The sequence below is a fragment of the Antechinus flavipes genome, chromosome 4 (assembly GCF_016432865.1).
Source record: "Antechinus flavipes isolate AdamAnt ecotype Samford, QLD, Australia chromosome 4, AdamAnt_v2, whole genome shotgun sequence".
Classification (NCBI taxonomy): Eukaryota; Metazoa; Chordata; class Mammalia; order Dasyuromorphia; family Dasyuridae; genus Antechinus; species Antechinus flavipes.
The window spans coordinates 254,831,562-254,856,881 of record NC_067401.1 but is presented as its reverse complement, the minus strand read 5'-3'; the positions used below and the strand labels follow the sequence as shown (position 1 = coordinate 254,856,881).

The following is a 25,320-nucleotide window of genomic DNA, read 5'->3' as shown; positions in this document are numbered from 1 at the left end:
GTTTATATCATGGTCATAACCCCATATCAGCCACTCCATCACCCAGCTCCTTTCATTCTTTAGGGAAATTACTACATGTATATCCAATTGCATAAGAACTGGTGTAGCACAAGGCAATTGACTGGTTAATGGCCAACTGAGATGTTCTTAGAAAAATGGATTCTCTACCCTTTAGCAAAATGTTTCCTTCCTTATAAAATAAAAAGAAAGAAAGAAAAATGGATTCTCATCATTCAGGCATATTCCTGCTGCTTTGTGCTATAGCTCTACACAAAGAGCTATGTTTAATAATTGGGCAGAAGAGGGCAAAGGCCCACAGCGGTAAGGTCTTTTTGGTAGACTCTCAGAACAGGAGAAGACAGAGTATTCACTCATTCACACTGGCTTAATACAGCCCTACCTATAAGGACTTACACCAACTGGTATTATAGGATAGGAAGTAGATCTGTGATTTCATAAAAAGGAATGAACTCCTGAATGAAAAACTCCTACCAAAGCAGGATGGTACTTTCTTAGATTCACAGTTTTCTAGAGTTGTCTGGAATAATAAGTTAACTGACTTATCTAGGATCACACAGCCAGTATATGTCAGAGAGAGGACTTGAAACCGGGGCTTCCTGATTCCACATCCAATCCCTTTCCACTAAGTAGATTGCCTCTCAGTATGTGATTAAACCATTTCCAACCCACCAAATGGTGAGTATCCAAATGGGATAGTCTCAATAGTTTCCCCCAAAAAAAAGTCCAAAAAGCCAAACAGAGATCTTGTAAGCACTAAATTTGCTATTGCACTGACTTCTACTTTAGCTATATGTGCACCCACAAGCACACACACATACACACACACACGCACACACACACACACACACACACACACAACCCTGAAACAAATCTGAAGCTGCCTGTGAAGAAAATCCCTTGCTAAGCAGTAGGTGGATCGATGATATTACAAAGACTTTGTCCTATAGTGAATCTTTCTTAATCTAGGACTTCATGGGAAGTCTGAACTATTGGTTTGTTTTCTAGAACTGGTGTCTCAGAAATCAGAAGATCATCCTCCCCAAAGGAGGAATTTTGGTCGGTGTTCACAAAATTGGGGATGTTGAATTTGGTCATCTGGGTCAGGTCGTCTTCCTCTGGTCTCCCGCTACTTCTGGACCCCTCCTGAAAAAGTTCATCAGCATCCACAGCAGTTGCTTTGTGACTTATCTTTGGCATGTCCAACTGTTCCACTTCATTGATGTAGCAGTGGAAGAGAGATCTGGATTCAGCAGTTGCTGAGCGAGAAAATACCTTGTCCGGCTCCCGAGGCCTTCCAAAGTCCGTAACAAAGCTCTTCATTTGAAAATGTTTTTCAGGAGGTTCTGCATTTCTAAAAAGAAAAAGAAAAGGCAAAATCATATACACTATATATCATTCCTTTCCACATTTTGTATCCTCAGGGCCTAGCACAATGCCTGGACTCGAGTTTAGCTTTCATTTACACTGCGAAAATCTTCAATGTACCATTTTTGCATGTTGTCTTCTCCATTAGAAAGTGAATTTCTAGGGGGCAGGGACCATACTTTTACCTTCCTTTGTATCTTTAGGCTCATGTTAGCTTATTGTAGGTACTTAATACATGCTTATTCATTAATTGGTTGATTGAAAAACAAGAAAATGAAAGCTAAAGTCCCTGCAAGTTACTCTTTTCAAAACAGGAAGCAATTTACTCTATAAAATGGAGATGATAATAGCTTGAAAGTAATCTAACTCCGAGTTGTAAGGACAAAATGAGATAACCATTATAAAGCATTTAGCACAGTGCCTAGCACCTACTAAGTGCTATATACAATTAACTATTAATATTACTATGTGAAAAGGAGTGCCTCCTGGATCATTGTGGGAATACAAAAACAAATACCAAGCTGACTTAAAAACCATAATGCACTGCATAGCAGCTATTGTTCAATCATTTCTGACTCTTTGTTTTCCAATGGATCATAGCACACTAGTATTGTGTTCATAAGGTTGTCTTGGCAAAGACACTGGAGTGGTTTGCCATTTCCTTCTCCACTGGTTTAAAACAGACCCAGATTAAGTGATTTTCCCAAACTCACAAAATTGGTGAATATCTGAGACTGGATTTGAACTCAGATCTTCTTGACTTCAGGCCCAATGCTCTATTCATTCAGCCACCTACCTTTTGATTAAATGGCTGAAAGAGGAAAAAAGAGAGAGAGAGGGAAGGAGTGGGGGTGGGGAGTAAAAAAAAGAGAGGGGGAGGGAGAAGGGAGATAAAAAGAGGGAGGGGGGGAAGGAGAGACAGAGATAACTCCTGATGCTGATTAGGAGTAGAAGAGAGAATCAAAGTAGGCTTTATGGAAGAGGTGGCATTTGAGCTAATCTTGAAGGATGAATAAGAATTGATCTACTGGCTACACCATCATGATTAGCTGGATAAATGTGAATAAGTACTTTCCCCCAGAAGCCTCAGTTTCTCCATTCATCAAAGTGTTTTCAGCTCCTGTCACTGAATATTTTCATGGGCCCTGCAATAAGCAGTGGGTGAATCAGCTCTAAAAGTATGAAGAAAATCATTGAGGGGAAATGCCAATTGTGTGCTCTAAGGTAAATGAAAGTAGGTTTTTTTGTCCCTGTTAAAAGTGAATTTTCCTACTCATATCCTTTCCTAGGTGGTTAAAAGCTTCTGAAACACAGGGACTGAGTATGTAGTCTCCCCATGAGTTAATGAGATAAGATGGCACCTGGGGAAAAAAGTGAACCTTGAGAGTCTTGATGAAAGACATATTTAAAGTACTTAGGTCCACATAATTCCTCATTGCTAGAAGGCTATAGCAGACTGAGTATTGATCACTCTTTTCAATAAAGGATCTTCCTCTGATCTGACATTTTCTGTTCTGGCTGATGGAGTCATAGAAGTATAAAAAAATCAGATAATCAAATTCTCCTTGCTTCTCAAATAGAGCTCTGACTGTGCATTTCAGCTATATGGCTCATTTTGTCACTGAGAATTATGAAATGCCTCTCTCAAAGCCCCTTAGAAAGAAACATCACTTTAAGAGTATGAAAGATGGACCTATTTTTTCCCTTTTCTTGTTGAGACCAGGGTGAAACCATTGATTACTAATGTCCTGAAAATGCAAATGCAAATGGCTACATTTTGTTGTTCTGTCCATCCAACTCTTTGTGACCCCATTTGGAGTTTTCCAGACAAAGATACCTGAGTACTTTGCTATTTTCTTCTCCAACTTTTTACAGATGAGGAAACTGAGGCAAGCAGAGTTAAATGCTTTGCTGGGGGGTCACATAACTATTACACGTTTAAGACCAAATTTGAATACTTGAGTCCCGGCACAGGGCTGTACCTGTTGTGCCACCTACCTGCTGAACTACAATGGTAGTTTAGTAATCCTCACTCTGGATTGACTGGCTCACTTCAACCTATCCTCACACTGGTAGAGCTAGGCTTACCAGAGAAGGATTAGTACTGTAGTCCCTATTCTTTCAGACAGCTCGGGTTTACTCTATTAAGGGCTTGGGTGGGGGAAAGATACACTGTTACTATTGCTATTTATTACTGTTACCACTTACCATTGTAGTTCCTGAGCTGCTTCTTTTCACAGATTGTTACCCAACACTATTAATTCAAAATATTTACTTAATGTTAAAGCAAAAGCTATTATATAAGGCAGAAATAGTCACAGTCCACCCCTAAACCTGAATCAAACACTCCTACCAGATACACAGTGTCCATGAAAAAGAATGGGCACATATTAGCCCCAAGGTCATCAATGGGGAAACCCACATAGCTGAGACAACTCACAATGTTTTGATAGCAAGGCTTTCAGGAATAATCTGTACCCCATAGAATCAGTTCCCTTCTCTGCTAGTCTTCACCTCTCATAGTATGAGAATTAACTTCCCTTTTGTTTTCTATCAGTGGATGGAGTAGTAACAAGTTCTTTTTACTAATGGTTACCTTTAACAAGGTGCAGAGGAATTGTTACACTATTGTAGTAACCAGCAGTTCCTTGTAAATCACAAAAATTGTCAAGCTCCTCAGATTTACTATCCATCTAGACAAATGAGGATTCTTCTGGGTCTAATCATTTCTTTCCAACCAGGTCTCTTTAAAGGAAAGGAAAGGAAAGCTCACAGCAAAACCACTTGGGCATTGAAGATAAGTCCAGACAACTCTTTCACTTGATGGGATTCAACTTTGTCCAATTATCTCGGAACCTCTTCTTATAACAGAGTTGACTGCAAAATTATGCAAAACCTGTACTCTGCTCTTCTGCCTCCCACTCCCATCCCAGTTCTCCCTCTTAAACAGTAAGAGGGAGCAAAGAACAAGGCATCTCTTGCCAAGCTTTAGTTTAGAAGATGCTGGCAGGCAATAAATTCAAATTGATACAGAATTCAACTCTCATTGTGAGATAAAGTTCACAAAGCTATGTCTCTTTTCCAATCAGTAGCTGAATTCTTCCTGCTAATTTATTTTCCAGATTATTTCTCCTCCATCAGTGGTGTCTCACAGCAAATTTTTGCATATTTCCCTTAAGAGGGAAAAAAGAAATCTTTGTTTTCTGCAATTATGAACGCAATTTTCCTTATTTAATCCTGCCATGGTTTCCAGCTTTTTGAATTACAACTTTGCTATGAAAAATTTAAAAACTAATTCCATGTAAATGAGTTGACTGCTTCATAGCTAACTCATACATTGCAAAATGTCCTTTGTACTGTTCCTGGAAAGCGATTCTCACTCTCTTAGACCTTACCATACCTTTACAAATGCTACTGAATCTCTAGCTGAAATCTGCTCCTGTTCACTTCTGCTTTTTTTTTAAATCCCTAATTTTTTTCAAGACTCAGCTCAAGTGCTACCTTCTACATGAGGGTTTTCTTGGTCCCCAGACGTTCCTAATGCCTTGCCTCTCACCCTCCCCCAAAATAATTACCTTTAATTATTTTGTATATGCTTATGTGTATGCATTTCACCCAACAGATGTAAATTTCTTGAGAGGAATAATTTTTCTTTCGTTATTCCCTAGGGTCTAGCATAAATAACTAACACATGGTGTGCCAATAAATACATGCTGATTAAATGATTGATCAACAGTAAATAAATCATTTAAATTCTCACTTTCTCCTGGGCAACTCTTTAAAATTCTTAAGTCATATGCTAAGTGAAGTGAATAGAACCAAGAGAACATTGTACGAAACAATAACAAAATTATGCAATGATAAATTCTGAAGGATGTGGCTTTTTTTAAATGAGGTGATTTAGACCAATTCCAATAGAATTGTGAAGGAGAGAGCCATCTGCATCCAGGGACAGAACTGTGGGGACTGAATGTGATTCACAACATAGTATTTTCACCTTTTTATTATGGTTTGCTTGCTTTTTGTTTTCTTTCTCATTTTTTTCTTTTTAATATGATTTTTCTTATGCAGCATGGAATATTTGTGGAATGTAGAGAATTGCACATGTTTAACATGTAATAATCCGTATATTGGATTATTTGCTGTCTAGGGGAGAGGCTTGGGGAGAACAAAAGGGGAAAATATGAAACAGAAGGTTTTGCAAAGGTGAATGTTGAAAACTATCTTTATATATATATATTGAAAATAAAAAACTATTATTAAAAATAAATAAATAAATAAGTTTAAAAAAAAAAAAACAACAACCTCTAAGTCATAGATAAGTTGTTGAGCCCATTAATGGAGAGACTTTCTTTGTCAGGAGTTCAATGCACTTATAAAATCATTCCTGCCATATATGTATTATTCTTCTTCTTATGCTTCACTAATTCGAAAAGCACAATTTCAACAATGCTGGTACTCACATCAATAGGGCAATTTGCAATTCTTTAAACCATGCTATATCATATTCATGATTTGGTGTGACCATAATAATAATAATAATCTGTCATCTTTCCGCAAACTTTCTTGTGATAAGCTTTTCTGAGCATAATTAGACTTGAGTCTTTGTGGGATATAGACAAACAATCCATTATAGGCCCCTCTATGAAGGCTTTCCAGTTTGGTGGATCTTACCAGAGCTTGTGATTTCTTGGCATAGTCTTTGAGGCCCCAAAGGTTATCTCCATATGGTAAAATATCAAAGGAGGATTTTAGCAGAGAAAAGTTTCATCATGCTGACAATTAATTCTGGAGCATGCAACCAACATAAGATGGGTGGTGACCAAGCAGAATCTGAATTCCCTGAACCATCACCTCTAGGGACTTCAGCTTTCCTGTGTACTTTGGAGATTTCTTGATTCAATGAAAATTCAAAAACATATAGAAAACTTTTTTTCCAGGAATATTCTGTTATTTTAATGATTGATGATAAATATTAACAAAAATTAATAATACACCAAACACACAGTTATATTATTCTCTCATTTTGAATGCTTAGTCATATTTAGTCTCTCTTCAACAAGGTTATAAATTCCTTGAGGTCAAGGTCATATCTTATGCTAAAAGCATGCTTCTAGACAAACATTACTTTTGATAAATACTGTTAGAAGGTTGCTGTGGTGGTTTAGTTGTAAGTTGTGTCTGGCTTTTTGTTACCCTTGTTGAGAGGTTTCTGGGCAAAGTGGAATGATTTGCCATTTCCTTCTTCAGATGAAAAAACTGAGGCAAACAGTGTGAAGGGACTTACAACTACGAAGTATCTGAAGCTGTCTTCCTGACTCTATATCCAAATTCTATCCACTGCATCACTTAGCTGCCCATCTACAAAGAACAGTTTACACATTAATCTTATGGTTGCTTGTACCCTGAGGTATAATGAAACCTTCTCAAGGACCAGCTGTCTTTCTACTCAGGGGCATTTCTGTTCATCAGAGAGTTCATTTCCGCAACTGTCCTACCAGAGCTCTTGGGTGGGAGCATTTGAATCAATAAAAATGAATAAATGAAGAAAACATTTATGAAGTATTTCATAGTAAGCATAGAGTAAGGGAATATAAATTTAAAAAGTAAAAATAGTCCCTACTCTCAAAGAACTTATATTCTAGTTGGGGGAGATAACCACCATAGGGAAATGGTGGTCATGACAGAATATTTTAGTCCTAAAAATTACAAGGAGAGTAAGTGAGTTGTAGGGAAGTGGATTGACAGACCCTCCCTTAAAGCAAAAATGGCAAAATTGGTTTGAATATGGTTTCAGAAGTAGAAAAAGGAAATGGTAGAAATAATAAACATTTTCCCAAGCATTTATCTCTATGCATCCTCTACCTGGTTCCCTATAATTTCAAAAATAAATTCTTAAATCAAAAAATAAAATTTTCTATTTGATATTCAAAGATCTTCATGAACTATCTCCCTCTCATACCAAATATACTTTCGGTCTCCTGACATCTTAAATCCATTTCCTCAACTACACACACACACACACACACACACACACACACACACACACACACACATATATATATATACCTTACATACAGTGATTCATTGATATTGGCCTTCTTGCTATTCCTTAAATGACTCTAGGCAATTTTTCTGTATTCCTCATGTCTGGAATATACTTCCTCACTCACTCATTCACTCACAAACACACACTCATACACACACACACACACACACACACACACACTTACATACAGTGATTCATTGACATTGCTCTTCCTGCTATTCCTTAAACAAAACTCCAAGCATTTTTTCTGTATTCCTCTTATCTGGAATGCACTTCTTCCTCATCAAGGCTTCCAGGGATGGATTTCCTTGGACTTTGGGATGAAGGAAAGGGATATTTAGCTAACTGACAGCTTATGGAGAAATAAATACAGAAGTTTGGTTTCATATCTATCAGTGTTCATAAGAACTAGAATTCAGTATTCCAAATCAAGGATGAGATACAATTAAATAATATTAATTAATTTTGTTATGGACAAAATGTCAATAGTCAAAACTAAAAGAGGGTATGATAAATGTTTGATTAGTCACTTGGCCTTCCTGGACCTCAGTTTCCTCAGCTGTAAAAGAGGAGGTTCATAACTGATGACAGCTAGAATGCTTTCCAGCTTGTTGTCTATGGTACTATGGTACTATGAATTGGGAGGCTGATGGTTTTATTTGTCAGATATGAAATCCAAAGAATGAAAAAACTATCTCAGCCCCTTTCTTTTATATACATCATGAGAATTCTTGATGAAAAGAGAGAGAAAAAAATGCTACTTCTTCATTTTCCATAAAATCTCCCAGAAAAGTATTTTCCTATATAATGGCAAAAAACTACCATGTCTGCAGTTTCCTTTGCTTAATAGCTTTATAGAAAACAACATTAACTTTATAATAGCAGTCTTCCCTTCTCTTTCCTGCCTTACCAAGGATCACTTAGTTTTTAGTAATTGTGTCACTCCTGAAACTGCCTGTACTGTGATCAATGAGATACTGAAAGATTCCCAGAATCCACTGGTGCTTGGGATTCAATTAACCTACTTGACCTTGGAATGGAAGATAATTTCATTGGCTGGTTGCACATTACAATAAAATAAAACACCAATAACTTTAAAATTGGAAGACTGAAGCATAGTAGAAAGGAATCTTAGATTTAGCTTAGATTTAGAACCAATAAAACGTGGGCTTTGTCAATAATTAGTAGTGTGACTTACCCAATTCACGTGGTTTAATGTTTCTAGACTTCAAGCTTGTCAATTATAAAATGAGGTGATACTTGTGACTTTAGCAGTCTCTTTCCATTGTGTATCTGGATATTACTACTCAAACGTGACCTTAAATTAGCTTACTGAAAGTCAACATGTGAATGTATTATTCAGAAAGGAAGCACAATTTCTGAATTGACAGTCTCTAACTTTCACTAGAATTCTTGGAGAAATTGGATCCTTGGATCCAATGGTATCCACTGGTATTGGAGAAAGGTTGGATAGATCCCTGGTAACAGTAATAGGAGCAGGTACAGTTAGGGAGCAAGTGGGGAGAGGCAGAGAAAATTTTGGAACACAATGTTTTGCACAGATGAATGTTGAAACCTATCTTTGTATGTATTTGGAAAAATAAAATACTATTTAAAATTTTTTTAAAGAAGAAAAGGTTTTACTGGAGAAAGGAAAATTTAACAGATGTTTGATTAAGAAAAATAATTTTGTAATAAGCACTTATTATGTATCAAGCATTGTGTTAAGTGCTAGATATAGATGTACAACTAAAAAAAAGCATTATTAAGGTTTACATAGGGAATTTCTTATGTGGGAACCCCCTCCAATGAGGCAGTTTGCAACCTATGGCATATGGTTTATTCTATATAACATTCAGACTTACTCTTGGTGTGGTGCTCCTGTTTTGGTCAGCAAGGTCAATACAAAAAACATGAATATCACGAAGACAGCGAGACCAACCCAAAATCCAATGACAATGGAATCTGCAAGACAGTTGATAAATGAATTAATATTTCATCTCAGCTTTTTAATGGAGAATAATCATCATTACTGGTAATAGAAAAACCATAGGAACACTTTGGTTCTAGTCCTGGCTCTGCCACTAACTCAGAAGAAGTATCTCAACCTCAATGAGTTTCAATTTCCTCATCTGTGATATGGGGATTTAAAAAAAAAAAAAAAAAAAAAAGCCTAACATGTCTTCCTCACAAGGGTTAATGTGAAAACACAATGAGATAATATTAGCAAAGTGATAATACAAACATAATAAAATAAGCTGTTAAAGATGTATTGCTGGACCACTTCAAGTACTATCTGCCTATGCTCAAAACATGAAAAGTAAAAAATTTTAATGAAATTTTGAAAAGCATATTTCCTCAATTCTTCACCTTCCCACAGATCATTTCTTTGGAATTAAATGTGTTGTTTGTGTAAGCTGGCTGCATATGAGGCCATCAAATTCTCAGAAAACACCACTAAATGTCTTTGGTTTTAGTTCTTTATGACTATTTTCATGATTTACCAGTAGCATGGCATACTGGTCTAATAAGAAATCAATAATTATTTTATTTCCAGCCCCATCCCTGACTTGCTATGACATTTTTGGAGGTCACATCCTCTTGAAATCCAAGCTATAATTATATTTACCATTTACCCACTGTCATTAAATGGCAGCCTTGGGGACAAAAAGAATAACAGAATTTGAGAGGTAGATCTTAGAAGACATCTAGTCCAACTCATAGCATTGGGTTGGCTTTGATAACTCAATAATAACTAACATTTGTATAAAGCTTTGAAGTTTACAAAGTACTTTACAAATATCTCATTTTATCTTTAAGACAATCCTAAGAAGCAGAGACTATCCCCAGATTACAGACAAGGAAAATGACATTAAATGATTTGCTTAAGGTCTAAGGCCATATTTGAACTTGGGTATTCCTGACTCCAGGTCTACCATGCTTTCCACTGTGCTATCTAGCTACTTTTACCACAGACCAATAACATACCCAGCAATGGTCATAGAGAGGGAGCCCACCACCTCCTCACATTCCATCTTCCACATTCTATTTTTGAATGTACTAATTATTATAGAAATTGTTCTTTGTTTTAGATTTTCCACTTTATGTCAGATCTACCAACTCTGAATTCAAATTATGTCCAGCTTCAATAAGTTCAATACTATGGAATCCTACAATTTAGAAAATAACATTTCCAGCCAAGGCAGCAATTCTGAGTGTGGCTATCTTAAAAATGAGTAAATGAAGTTCGATTTTTTAAAATAAAAGAAATTGTGGCAACATACCTTGAGGTAAGAAGGTTACAACTAGACAGCAGCTTCTTGGCTGCCCCACCTTTGTGACCTTTGTTCTCTACTCCTCATTCTAGCAAAGGACTATTATTCACCAATTACCAGCTTAGTTTCCTCCCAGTGAAGGACAAGGAGATAAAATCCTTAAACCTTACAAAATTAAAGGATGAGAAAAATCAAAAGTGTCAAAGGAACCTCTGAGGAGCTACTTTTGTCCTCATTTTTCTGAGCTCAACTCTCTCTGGATTGTTGCACCTTCTTAGCTACAGCCTTGATCCTTCTCCCTCAGGACCAAGTACCTTCCTACCTCTCTTTCCCATCTCCTGTTTATGCTTTTCCTTCACTTATTACAATGTAGTCTTGAAAAAAGAAATTTTCATGTATTTGTATCCCCAGAAGTTAACCTAAAATGTTTGCTCCTTATCTATCTATTTATTTATCATCAACCTACTTTTCTATCTATCCATCCATCCATCTGTTTATTATCTATGAATCCATCTATCTGTTTATCATCTATTTTTCTATCTATCTATCATCTATTCATCTATCTATTGCCTCCTCAACAGAACTATTAGAATTAGCATCTTTTGACCAGTAGATATCCAGGCCCATCTATTCTCCACTGTGGAAGTTTATATGAATAGGAATAAAATCTCTTTTGTTAATTTTGAGTCCACAGCTGATAGGTCAAACAATTTATTAGATGAATATATTACAGTATAAAATCTCTTACTTTTCTGTATGCTTAACCATACTTCAGGCTTTCGCCCACCTCAATTTAACTTTAGAGGGCATACAAACATATCAATATAGGAAGGAATAGCCTCTAAACTGCTGTATTTTGAAGACAGCAGTTTCCTATAAATGACAGAACAAAAAGCAAACAAACTTTTTTAAAAAGACTGTTAAATAGGCTTTTCAGTAAAGGAAGAAATGAAAGTCAGGAGAAAGGGACAGGATTAATCTTTGAAAACAAATTTACCCAGAGTCACAGATTTAAACTCAAAGTAATTTTAGGGAGAGGCATCAGCAATTGTAAGGATAAATCCGACAGACCTCTTGGAGAAGATAGAGCTTGAGCTGAGTTTTAAAAGCAGCTAGGATTTCCAAGAGATGGCAGTGAGGAAAGAAGTGGATTTCAGGCATGAGGGAGTAGAGGGAGAGACAATCCACACAAAACCATCAAGACAGGAGATGGAATGTAATCAATTGGACTAGGCAGGAGAATGTGTGAAGGGGTGTTATGTGTAATAGGCCCAGATTCTACATAGAGGAGAGTGTTTTAAGGAGTAGAAGGTAAGGAGAATGGGAAGTAGAAGGGAGCTAGATTACAAAGAGCTTACATAAATACAAATGTTAAAATAAAGGAAAACATCAATTAACTGGAATATTCAGATGGCAAAATTCTCTGTTTCACTGAATTTTTCAATTAATTAAGAGCTGTCCTTAAAAACTCTTTTTTGTTTTGTTTTGTTGTGACCTCTGTTACTCAACAAATACACAATACATTAGTTTGCTTTGCTCCATATTGGTCCTTCAGTGACTACAGGTGCTTTGGGTCATGGTCATGAAAATCATTCTCCTTGTAGATATAAGGTTGGCCCTAGAAAGTTCTGATTTGATTTGTTTATTTGTTTCATTTAAATGAATCCCTTATATCAGTTTGTCTTACTGTCATTTAACCTCTTTCTCCAAAGTCAAATATAGAAAAAGATTCAGTGAATAAAGGAATTTCTAGTTGGTTGGGTTCTAAATGAGCCAGGTTTTTATTGCTTCTAAAACTTTGTTTACAAGTGCCTGAAGGGATGCTGTAGCAAACAAATTTAATGTAGAAGACGGATTACATTTGTTCTGTTCTGCCCTATAGAGCAGAGCAAGGACCAATAAGTGGAAATTACAGAGTTCAGCTCAATATAAGGAAGAATTTCTTTAAAATAGGAGGTGTCACTTTCCTATAACCAACTAGTTTTATCAGTTTCACCTCCATAGAATATCTTATATCTCTCCCTATCTCTGCACTCCTTTGCATACTACCCTTCAGGGCCTCATAATTCTTTGTTGTTTAGGGAGGGGAAGATAGATAGATAGATAGATAGATAGATAGATAGATAGAAAGATAGATAGATAGATAGATAGATATCTTGTTGTAGTCATTATGCACATTATTTTCTTGATTCTTCTTACTGCATTTTATATGAGTTGATATAAATGTCTTTATGCTTTTCTGAATTCTTTATATGCATCATTTCCTATTGGAGAGCTTCTTAAACTTTATCCACTTTTCACCTGAGAAATTTTTACAAGACTTATATGGCTATTTTAGATATATAAAATAGATATACAAATCAAACATTTGTTGATAATAAATCATAATTTCAAGACCCCCACATTCAGCTATGTGACTCTTTGAACCACAGTTTAAAAAGTTTTTTTCCTAGAGCACAGTATTATTTCATTATATTAAATATCACAATTTGTTTGTTCATTCCATAATTGATGGGCACTGTGACCACGTATTTTAAAATCAGCCGGAGTCAGGAATTCAGGTTAAGGGAAAATCTTCAATCTATTCTTTTGGAGGTGAAGGGGATTAGCAATGTGAGCAGCTATAACAGGAACCAGCCAGCACTCTCTTCCGCCTCTCTATCTGCCCCTCTGCCTCCACCCACCAAAATCATCATTTCCTATACAACCGTCAGGACTTGCACAAAGAGTGGGCGGGGGCCATTCTTTCTCCAAGCTTATATATTAATGGAGTATGGTCCAATTACTATTTAGCCTCACGTGCTTGGGACCTCAGTGCATCAGCTCAAGCTTCAGCCCATTATAGGGCATCTATTTTGTTTTCAACTACAACAATAAATGATACTGTGAATATTTGGACATATATGGAACTTTCCTGGAACATAAGGATAGTTGAGTGAAAGAATATGGAAATTGGTTCAGTTTCTGAGCATGGCCGAGATGGTGGAGTGAAGCTGCTCAAGCTTCCCATTTTCCCTCAGAAACTACATGAAGCCAAGCCTCTGTATAGTCTCGAAAGACAGAGCCTATGAAGACATGAAATGAAACAATTTTCCAGTTCATTATAAGTTGGAAGGACGAGAAAACTCAATCTTACGGGGGTGAAAAAATAGGGAAATTGTCTTTTTCTTAGAATAATTACAAACTGCTATAGTAAATAGTAGGACTAATTCATAGTTTCACCAACAGTACTGTTAACATGCTTGGTTTTCTGTTGACACCTCCAAATATTGCTATTCTTATCTTTTGTTATGATTCCCAATTGGTGACTTATAAAATGAAGATTTGGATTTATTTTGATTTTGATTTCTCTTATTTTTAGTGATTTAGAACAATGTTTCCTATGGTTATTAAGATCCTAATTAATAATTATGTAATTAAGAATTATTTGTTCATATTTTTATCTAACCATTGAAGAATAACTCTTCATCTTAGATATTTGTTTTATTTTTCTTTATATTTTGGATATTAGACAAGTAAGATGGCATAGCAAATAGAGAGACAGCCTTGAAGCTAGAAAGATCTAGGTTGAAATACTGAGTCTGAGCATACTCAAGACAGAATCTTAAGATTATAAATCTCCAGAGTAGATACCAACTTGCATTGACAGAGGGAGGTCTCTCAGGTTCTCTCCACACCAATGAAACCATATTCCTATCAGACCCTTATGAGAGACCCTTGATGCCAAGGTTTTTCCTCTCTCATTTGATAGCTATGCCAGAATTCTATTCTAGCTGGGTGATTTGGTTTGGACCAAACCTTTTTCTATTTCATGTAATCCAAGTAATCTCTTTTACCTTTTGTGAAACTGCTAAAATAATCTTTCTCAGATGTCATTCTGGCCTAAAACATCCTAAAAGCACAATAGAGTACAATGGTCAGCTCTTTGCTCTTAGAACAATGAACTGCTCCAGCAGTTCACAAACTTTTTTATTATGCCTCAGTCACAAACTTTTCCGTGTGTTTGTTCTATATTCTCCATATATGATCCCTAGACACATCTCAATATATGTGGTTTTTCATGAATGTGTCTTGCTAATACATGTTCCTGACATGCTCTTCTTTATGCACGCCCCTTGGGCATGTGGTTTTGTATGTGTTTCATGTATGTTCCCTGGCTTTGTATGTTCTTTTCATGTGTGCCTTCCTCTGCTGATGATATGTCAACCTATGTGAAAATGGTCTCTGAGTCCATGGTGGGATGGGGATGGGAAATGGGAAAATGCCTTTCATTTGCCACACTGTTTCATTAAACATATCTTCTTATTGGTTGGTACAAGTAAACATACTGGATGGGGAGGTTGGAGCTCTTAGAAGAACTATGGGTTGGAGTGGATGCTCACCCAATCCACAGCCTCAAATCTAAGCTAGATCTTATGAAGATCCAAGAAACAAAAGGAGAGATGCTACAAAGATCTGAAAACAGTATAACTAGTGAAAAGAACTCTGGACTGAAAAAAAGTTGAATGCTCATTAACTTTCCCACTATCTTGGTTATTTGGGACTGATCAGTTCATTTCTCCAACTATAAACTAATGAGGGACTGCATTAGGTGATTTTTAAAATTCAACAGCTAGGTGACTTAGTGAATACAGCACTGGACCTAGATTTAGGAAGACTGATCTTTCTGAGTTCAAATCCAGCTGCAGACACCTCCTAACTGTGTGATCTGGGCAGAGCATATAACTCTGATTTTTTTAGTTTCCTCATCTTTAAAATGAGTTAGAGGGGGGAAAATGGCAAGTATCTTTGTCAAGAAAATCCCAAATGGAGTCACAGAGTCAGACATGACTGAAAAAAGACTGAACAACAAAATTCAATCCTCAAATTCTATGAAGTTTAACAAGACAGATGGAAATAAGGTTTTCTCCCTAGGAAAGAAAAATGAGCAGTCATTAAAGGGAACAGAGATTGCAAAGAAATGTCACAGAGATAAATGATACAGCTCAGCACACAGTGCTCTGTACCCGGTGGGTGTTCAGTAAATATTGTTGATTAACTAGATCATGAAGAATATTCTGAAATGACACACTAGAATTAGACTGAAGCCCACAGTACATCACTTAATGCTCCTTCATATTTCATAATTGTTCAGATGCTTTCTTTATATCTGTTTTTAACAGAGCTCTTTACCTTAGTCATAGTAAGGGATGGGCTTTATTCCTGCCAATCCATGGTTGCATAGGACTTTTTGTTGAAGGAGAGGAATGGACTAAATTCTGTGAACAGTGGCATAGAGCAATAAGGACAACCGTCCTGGTTCATGTTCCTACCAGAAGCATGAAAGTTGTGTCTAAGATTCTTAAACATGTCTTAGAGTTAAAGGAATTTTTTTTTTAAATCACCCTACCAGAAATGGAGCCTGGGTATTCCTAACTTTTCCATAAACTCCCTAAAGCAAAAAAAAAAAAATCACAAGGACTTTAGTGACATATATATGTGTCACTAAAGTCTCTCTGGGGACTTTCAAGATCTGAGATTAATGTTTGAGATTCAATACTACACAACAATATTATTATTTTATCATTGACCTCTGGGTTGGCAGTAAATTTCAATTTCCATATTTGCCATCATTATTAATATTAGAAGCAGAATGACATGGAAAATAAAGAACCAACCTCACAATCAAGAAGACTGAGTTCAAATCCTACTTTTGACATATATTGGACAAGTCATTTAACCTCTTAGTAGTATGGCATAGATCAGACTATACCATATTTTTACCATTAAACTCTAAGTCCAAAGACTTAGAGAAGCTACTCACATGGATTAATAGAGGGTATTAGTTAATAGGCATTTCCTATACAAATGAAAACACAGAACTAGTACCACCTACCACCAAAGCAACCAATATAGCCTTACAATGTTACCAGTAACTACAATGCAACTTAAGTCTTTACATTCTCTTTCTTGACTTCATCCTCAAAAAAAAAAAAAAAAAAAAAAAGGAAAAGAAAAAATCTTAAAATTTGTGTCCACAAAATATCTGTATTTATTCCCCCTTGGTCTTCTCTTCCATTCCACTGCCTTAATTTTGCCTTTACCATCTTTTAGCTCCTAAGAAGTTCATGAAAAACAGTCATACTAAGCAACAAGCATATATTTAGCATCTATTGTGTACTAGATACTGTTAGATAAGAAGAATGAAATCATTCTACCCTCAAGGGACATACTGGCTATTGGAGAGACAACATGCACACAAATTAACTATGTATGAAGCAACTTCAGGGAATCATTAGCCTTTAGAAATATTAAGTAGATGGTAGCATCTGACATGAGTTTTTTAAAAGGAGTAAGGCGCTTAAGAGACCCATCCAGATAGCGGGGTGGACCTGGAGTCAAGAAGACTTAACTTTGCAAATTCAAATCTGAACGTCAAACACTCTCTAGCTGTGAGACCTTAACCCTGTTTACTTAATGTTCCTACAGTATTTCATACTTTCTTTATTTTTGTTTTCATCAAATAAAACATTTTATCAGATTCAACTGAGTTTCCTCATGTATAAAATGAGCTGGAAAAGGAAATGAAAAATCATTGCAATATCTTTGCCAAAAAAAAACCCCAAGAGTCTGAAATGACTGAACAACAACACAAGTTGCTTAAGAGGTAGAGGTAAAGAAGGAGTATATTCTAGGCTCAAGAGAAAGACTATGCAGGTAGAGGAGATGGGAATGTTACATGTGGGGAACAACAAGGAAACCAGTTTGGTTGGAATGCAGAATGTACAAAAGATACAAAATTGATGTAATAAGCCTAGAACAGTAGGTTAGAGATTAGAAAGAGTTTTTGAAGCCAAACAGCAGAGGCCATACTACATGGAATTCTCATTCATAAAATGAATCACAGGCAGAAATACCACAAGAATAAATGGATAGCCAAGGCACTAGATTCCCAGTTAGTAATTCCTCTCCACAGAATAGAAGAAGCAGCAGAGACATTAGAGATCATTTAGTCAGACCCCTCCATTATATAAAGAAACTAAGGAATAACAAGGTCAAATGATTTTTCCAATGTCACACAACTAGTTCATAGACCTGGAGATAGAAATCAAGTTTTTTGACTCCTAGCTAAGTAAGCTCCACTGGGTCTGGCACATGGTTTGTGCCTTAAAAAATGCTGGATGATTGACTGACTATATTGTCTCAAGTGAAATCATTATATGATATCCTGGGCCATGGAACTCAAGTGAAGCACAAAGGTCAAGGATCTTAAGGGAAATGGACTAAAGAATTTCTAAGGATTTTTCCAGTTCTAACAATTTATAAGTTCTGGTTTTAAGCAAATGAAGCTCTCACAATGTTCCTGATATGAGATCCAAATCAGTTCACCTCATCAGCTTTAAAAATGAAATAACTGAGACATGTTTGTACAGTGTAATTGGAGAGAATGAGAGAAATGGCCCTGACGAATTTCAAGAGGAATGGATCATGACAAAATCATTTATTTTCCTTTACTCTAACTTTCAACTGAATGGAATAAAAAGAGCCATAAATGAAAAAAAAAATGACAGCGCTATAGTTTCAAGTGTCTAATAATTCTGAGTTTTCTCTCTTTATTACTTATTCATTTCTATTCTACTGGATTTTAGTGTTTCTTCAGATCCTCTTTCTTCCTCTCATAAGCCCCAGACCAGACATAGAATTTAATTATGCTTTAACTTTTTATATTTTTATTTTTCAAAACAGGGAAAATGATCACAAAGTCAATACTTTTTCTGGGCCAGGCTGTAAGCTTCAGTGGCTAAGAAAATGGTGGTAGCATTCAAAGAAATAGGGGAACTTGGAAGCAGCGGCAGGTGTGGGAGTTAACACAGTAACAGCAACTTTATACAATGATAAACTATAATAGACTTTAATTTTCTCAGCAATACAATGATCCAAGACATTTCCAAGGGACTCATGGTGAAAAATGCTAGCCTCATCCAGAGAAAGCACTATGGAGACTGAATGCAGATTGAAGCATACTATTTTCACTTTGGTTTTTCTTTTTCATGGTTTTTCAAACCCTTTTGTTCTGATTCTTCTTTCACAACATGACTAATATGGAAATATGTTTAATGTAATTGTACACATATAAACTATGTCAGATTGTTGTCTGTCAATTGCTGTATTGTGGTAGGGATAAGGAGGAGAGGGAAAAAATTGTAACTTAAAATCTTATAAAAATGAATGTTGAAAACTATCTTTACATGCAATTTAGAGAAATACTATTAAGTATAAAAAAGAAAAAAATTTCTAAAAGATGGTAGGTTCACTTTGGGACATGTGAGTTTGAGGAACTATCTGGATATTCAGGTATACATTTCTAACAGAGAGTTGGTTAAAGAGCATAAATATTTAGCTTGGACATGGAATGACCTACATAGAAGATAGAGATAAGGATCAACCATAATTTTTTTTTATTCTCCTCTCTTTCCATTATCCACATCCAATCATTTCCCAAGGTCAGTCAGTTCTACCTCAATAATATCTTTTGTATTTGTTCTCTTCTCCCTAACCACATTACCCAAACCCTAACTCATTTAGTCCTAGGCAGTCTTTCTACTCAGAGACTCTCCTCTCTCTAATTCATCCTTCACATAACTGCCAAAATCAGTATTCCTAGGCACAGATCAGACCATGCCATTTTTTTTAAACTCAAAAACCTTTAACTGCTCCCCATTGCCTCCAGGATAAAATATAAACCCCTTAATCTGGAATTCAAGCCTCTCCACTGTCTGGCTCTGGATTACCTTTATATAATTATTTTGAATTCCTTGTATATTTCAAGTGAACTCTAATTCCCTGATCTCATCTCACCCTCACCCCCATCTCTATCTATTAAAACCCTTTTCTTCCTTCAAAATCCTGCTCAGGTACCATCTCTTTCATGAAGTCTTTTTTATATCATGCCCCACATCCCACACAGACATACTCTTATTGAAACTGATCTTTTTCCTCTAAATTTTTTAAAATACTAATTTCTCTTTTGCCTTATTACATTTAACTTATCAGATTTTCATGCTGGTGTTCAGGCTGTATCCCCTCACCCCCATTAGCCTGGTAGTTCTTTAAGAGCAGAGACCATCTGTTTTTTTATACCCTCTTTTTTTTTGAGAGAAGAGGTAATCTGTATCTGTGATTTCATTAATGTGGGAAGTTCTAATTGAGGAAATTTCTTTTGCCAACATAGAAAAGCAATTCCTTTGTAGTTTGTAATCTTTTTTTTTAAAGAGGATAAAATATTTTTCTTTATTTCTATAAGGTACATGTTAGCTTTCCTTAGAAAACTAAGAGGGTAACTATAGATACATGGGTTTTTTTTATTATTATTATAGATTTTTATTGACAAAACTTATGCATGGGCAATTTTTCAACATTGACCCTTGCAAAAACTTCTATTCCAACTTTTCCCCTCCTTCCCTCTACCCCCTCCCCTAGATGGCAGGTAGCCCCATACATGTTAAATATGTTAATGTATATGTTAAATACAATATATGTATACATATTTATACAGCTATCTTGCTGCACAAGAAAAATCAGATTTAGAAAGAAGGTAAAAATAACCTGGGAAGAAAAACAAAAATGCAAGCAAACAATAACAGAAAGAGTATAAATGCTATGTTGTGGTCCACATGTAGTCTGTAATCTTAAAGAGTTAGTTGCCTGCGGGCCTAGAGTTTAAGTGATTTTCTATGAGCCACACAGCCAATATGTGTTCAGTCAAGACCTGAACTCCCAAGCTTCGTCTTCTGATGCAACAAGAGGTATTCTAACAATGTATTTCCTAACCACTACAGCTCTACTACCTCTCATCTAGCAACAGTAATTAATTAATCAATCAATGCACATTTACTAAGCACCTACTAAGTGCCAAATGCATTGTTAAGCTCTGGGGATACTCTTTAAAAGAGTCAAAAGACAGTTTCAGACCTCAAAGAACTTACAGGAGAGACAAACATGCAAACAAATATATACAAAGAAGCTATATGCAGGATAAATAGGAAATAATCAAGAGAAAGGGCACTGGAATTGAGAGGTTAAGAAAGGCTTGAGGTAGAAGGCGGGATATTGTTCTTGTGTTGTTCTTCCTTTCTTTTTGAAAAAAGTCAATGTTCTGGCCAGAAACTTTGAGATGGAATTTTAGTTAGGAGTGATGTATGTATGTACATATACACATGTATGTGAACAATGACTTTTGAAAACAAAGCTCAGGTTTTATCTTTGTATCCCTTCTTAGTAAAATAGGGAATTCCAAATTCTTCATTTTAGAATTGGTATGCATAAATATAGATTGAGAGATATAAGTAAACTTTGAGGTTACTAGTATAATTATTATATAAATGAGAAAAAATAGTTCCAGTTTTTTGAAGACACTATTACTCATTGCTTTGGTTAGAGGTCTGAGGTTTTTCTTTCAAAGTTTTTGTTTTTTAATTGTTGTCATTTCATTAGGTTAATTGTGACTTGTCCACGGTAATTAATGATGAAATAAGGATTTCAGTGCAAGTCCCATTTCCACTATCCTACACTACTTTATTTTACCAGCTCCACCACTAATTTGAGGGATGGATGCTTTGTTATTAAAGAAATACTTTCCACTTAGGAAATTCAAATCAGATATCTGCTTCTGACATAGTCATCGCCCAAGAATTAGCCCCACTGAGTCAGAAAGACCACATTTCCATCTTTCCATCTGCCCTGGCATCTCTTTCAGATTTCCCAGGATATGCCTTTATCCACAATTCCAGGGACTTTGGGATCTAAGCAGGCTCTAATGGTGTCTGTCTCCTCCACAGGATTGCTCTTTGTAAACCCTTGGTGCACAGTATGAATGTGAATTCCAGCTGCAGACAGCTGCAAGCATCATCTCAAACATTTGAGCAGTTCTTATTGAAGAAACCAGGAAGGGCATGAGATGATGATTATTTCTCTCTGCAGCTTGGGGGTCCTCCTCTGCTACCACAATTGTGCTTAATGAAACAAGGATAATGTTTCCTTTTGGCAGCCGGGGCTCATTTAGGATCAGGCTGTAGAGTGGTTATGTTTTCATTGGATGGCATTCCATGCTATGTGCTGGATCATTAATTATACCAATATCTCCCCTAACAATTCTCTGTGTTGTAGCACAGAGAAAGAAATCTCAGCCAGTCATTCCAGTCTCATACACACACACACACACACACACACACACACACATACACTTCCAGACTTTTTTTCTCTGAGAGGGTGTTCAAGGTCAGACATTATATACAAGAAGCAAAATCCCTTCAAGTCATGGGCTCATGGTCGTTTTCTGTGTGATTTTGCTTCACACAACTGTTTGCTGGCTATCAGCTGACAAAACGATCTGAATCAGGCAGGCTGCCAAATACTATACTAGGTTTTGTTCTTGGCTTAAGGTTGGACAAGAAGCACAGAAAATGCTCTACTTTTGCTCTCTGTCCCCTGGAGGTATCTTCTTTTTTTTTATGCTCTTAAGAAGTCAATGCAGTAGAAAAAACAAAAGCTCTAGTCAGAGTAGGTTGGTTTAACATCTCAATTTTGACACCATCTCTGTGACTTTAGACCTCACTTTCTTCATCAAAAAATGATAATGAAAAAGATGGTCCCTGAACTCCTTCCAGTTCTAAATCTGAAATTTTATGATATTCAAGAGGATATCATCATTTCAGCAGGTTTTACATGCATAATGACAGCACTAGACCCGAGTTCCTATCCTTCTGTCTCCTATGTTTAATAATTGTGTGACCATGGGCATGTCACTCAATCTATCTGAGCTTCAGTTTCCTCATCTGTAAAATGAAAATAAAAAAAGTTTTGCACCAAAAAAAGCATTTTGCAAACATTCTTTAAAGGATCATTTAACCACAAAGTATTTATTAAGTGTCTCTAATGTTCCAGACTCTGAAGATGCAAAAATAAATAAATAAATAACTCCTTCCCTTCCTTCCCCTTTCTCCCCCCAGAGATATACACTACAGAATGCTTACAAAAAACTTGAACTGGCTGGTACAAGTCCATTGCACAGAGTAGACTAGAGTGACCATGTTATCCCAGAACACAATGTTTTATATTCCATTTCAAAAATATTTTATAGGATCAATTACAGGTCTGGGGTTTTCTTTCTTTATCAGATTTCTTAAAAAGTTGTTTAGGGGCTGGTGGATGGAGATGAAGGGAAGAGAAACAACATTATATGAGAGAATTCATTATAGAGCTATTTCATTTAATGAATTGATCATGCATTTAACTTTAAACAACAACAAAACCAATTAAATACACATTCATGATTATTTACACTTTAATAGATTTTCATGTACTAGTAAAAAATAAAGAGAAAACATATCAATCCAAGTTAGAAATGATAAAAGCAGTCATAATAAATAAGAATGAAAATAAGCTATTTCACAGATTGGGGAAGTAAAAGGAAAGGCATGAAAATGCTGTTTATATTTACAATGTAGAGGCTTCAAGCAAGACTTACATTTATGGGCTTTCAGGCCTTCAAATGAAACTGGTCCAATTTCATAATATTCATATTCCCAAGTATAATCAGAGCTGGATGAAGATGACTGGGATGTTCTGTTGGAAATTAATCTCTGTGCAGACATCTCTTATCTGTGCAAATGAATAAAAATGAATACATAATCTATTAAGTCATCAACAATAGCAAAGAATAAACTCTCTGTATTTTTTACTTAATTAAAAAGGTTATCTTCTTGAATCATTGATGAGGTAACTCAATGATGCAAGGTACTCTACAAATTTTGTTACACAATGTCCCTGCTCTCTGAGAGACCCAAAAAACCTCTTCCACATGTCAAGGGCATATAGAGAAATGAACAATAATTAAAACCAATAATAGCAACTGAATTTATAATTGGGTAATAAAGTATGAATCATGTAAATAAAGCAAGCATATTTATATTTCATATAAAACAAACAAAATATATTTTGTAGGAAGGTTAAGAAAGGTAGCTTTTAAGAATTAAAAGTTAAGGATTTAAAAGGAAATAATGGGGGAAAGAATAAGAATTAAAATGGCCTAGTACAATGAAATATCAAACTTGATTATAAAGTAATGATTATTAAAAATTACCAGGTACTTAACTAAATATAAAAAGATGGGTAGAACAATACAATCCAACAAATATTTATCACCTCCCATGTAGAAAGGATATACACATTAAACTAAGAATAGTCCCCATTGACAAGGAGCCAATATTCTACTTATGGACTAGAAAAGCAAGAAGTAAACTCACTGAACCATATCAGAGACAATACTCAACTCTTCCATATTTTGAAAGTTTTCCTTATATTTCCTCTGACAACTATTATTCCTTTTATACTACAATATTACAATTTTTTTAAAAGAGTAAGTCTGGGGCAGCTAGCTGGTACAGTGGATAAAGCACCAGCCCTGAAGTCAGGAGGACCTGAGTTCAAATCTGGCCTCAGACACATAACACTTCCTGGCTGTGTGATCCTTAACCCCAATTGCCTCAGGAAAAAAAAAAGTAAAAGTCAAAAACCTATAGCCAAAAATACTAATCTGGACCAGTTTCCATTGGCACAGAAAACAATCATTGCTGCAATAGAACTTTACCTATCACTTACGAAAAGTACTGTATTCTGCTATCTCATCATTTGTGAGAGTCATTCTGTCCATCCAGAACAAGAGAAGAATAAAGGTTTCCAACTTGGAACTTTTTAATAGATTTTGAACCCTGTTTGAAAAAGCTGAGTCAGTGTAGAAAATACCAGAATGTAAAGCTGAGCATTTAGTAGGAAAATGGCCTCTTTGGAAGGATAAACTAATTTACTGATTCATAAGATCCAGGAAATAGAAGCCTCAAGAATGGATCAGAAAAGCTCCTCTCTGCTTTGAATATCTATTTTCAATCATTCTATCTATACTCAAAATTTCCAGTGTAACAATTATCATGACAGCATTATCACAGATATTTTTATCTTTTCAACTAGAAGTTCTCCCCAACTTCAATTCACTCACCTAAAGAAATGAAAAACTGAGAGCTCAAGTATTATGGGACTTTATCTTCTTTTCCAAATTTTTTCTCCTAGAAGGAAAAGAATTTTAAGAAAAGGAAAAGTAATTACTTAATTTCAGTAATAGAACTGAACCAAAGATTAAAAATTTATTTTCACCTGAGAGCTGAATAAAACTTAAGGGAATCCAGAAAAGTTCTTTGGACTTCGAAAAATTCCCCATGAATGAGCTGTCTCATGAGTCATCCTTGGAAAGGTTTAAGCCAAAGCTAGATGAACACTTACTGGGAATGTTGAAGGGAACATTACTCCATTATTTGGGTTGAGGTATAAGTGTGGAATTGATGGTCATAGGATCAATATCAGAGATTTAGAGCTAAAAGAGATCCCTAGAGACACCCTACTACAATCTCCTCATTTTGTAGAGAAAGATACTCTGGAGGCTGGCTGAGTGAGTTGCCCAAAGGGAAGCAAGGTGGTGCAGCAGGGAAAGTACTGGGCTTTGAGTCAGGAAGATTCATCTTTCTGATTTCAGATCTGGCCTCAGACATTTACTAGCCGTGTGACCTTGGACAAGTCACT

The 25,320-nt window shown here is 35.8% G+C and overlaps 1 protein-coding gene across 1 annotated transcript; it reads right to left on the bottom strand.

Moving 5' to 3' along the window:
• Nucleotides 1-849: 849 nt before the first annotated feature.
• MRAP2 (melanocortin 2 receptor accessory protein 2) lies at nt 850-24,820 on the bottom strand. Its single transcript, XM_051997339.1, has 4 exons — nt 24,743-24,820; nt 23,216-23,349; nt 9,301-9,400; nt 850-1,372 (listed from the first exon to the last, which is right to left on the bottom strand). Exons 2-4 carry the CDS (start codon nt 23,340-23,342, stop codon nt 979-981), a joined length of 621 nt encoding a protein of 206 aa, XP_051853299.1. The 5' UTR covers nt 23,343-23,349; nt 24,743-24,820; the 3' UTR covers nt 850-978.
• Nucleotides 24,821-25,320: the final 500 nt, after the last annotated feature.

Bases quoted from the DNA above. Each gene is read 5' to 3' on its own strand.
- MRAP2 (XM_051997339.1), bottom strand. From the start codon at position 23,342: ATGTCTGCACAGAGATTAATTTCCAACAGAACATCCCAGTCATCTTCA. The intron at 9,401-23,215 runs GTAAGTCTTGCT...ACTGTCTTGCAG, and splicing joins AGGCCTGAAAGCCCATAAAT to ATTCCATTGTCATTGGATTT. The intron at 1,373-9,300 runs GTAAGTCTGAAT...TTTTCTTTTTAG, and splicing joins ACAGGAGCACCACACCAAGA to AAATGCAGAACCTCCTGAAA.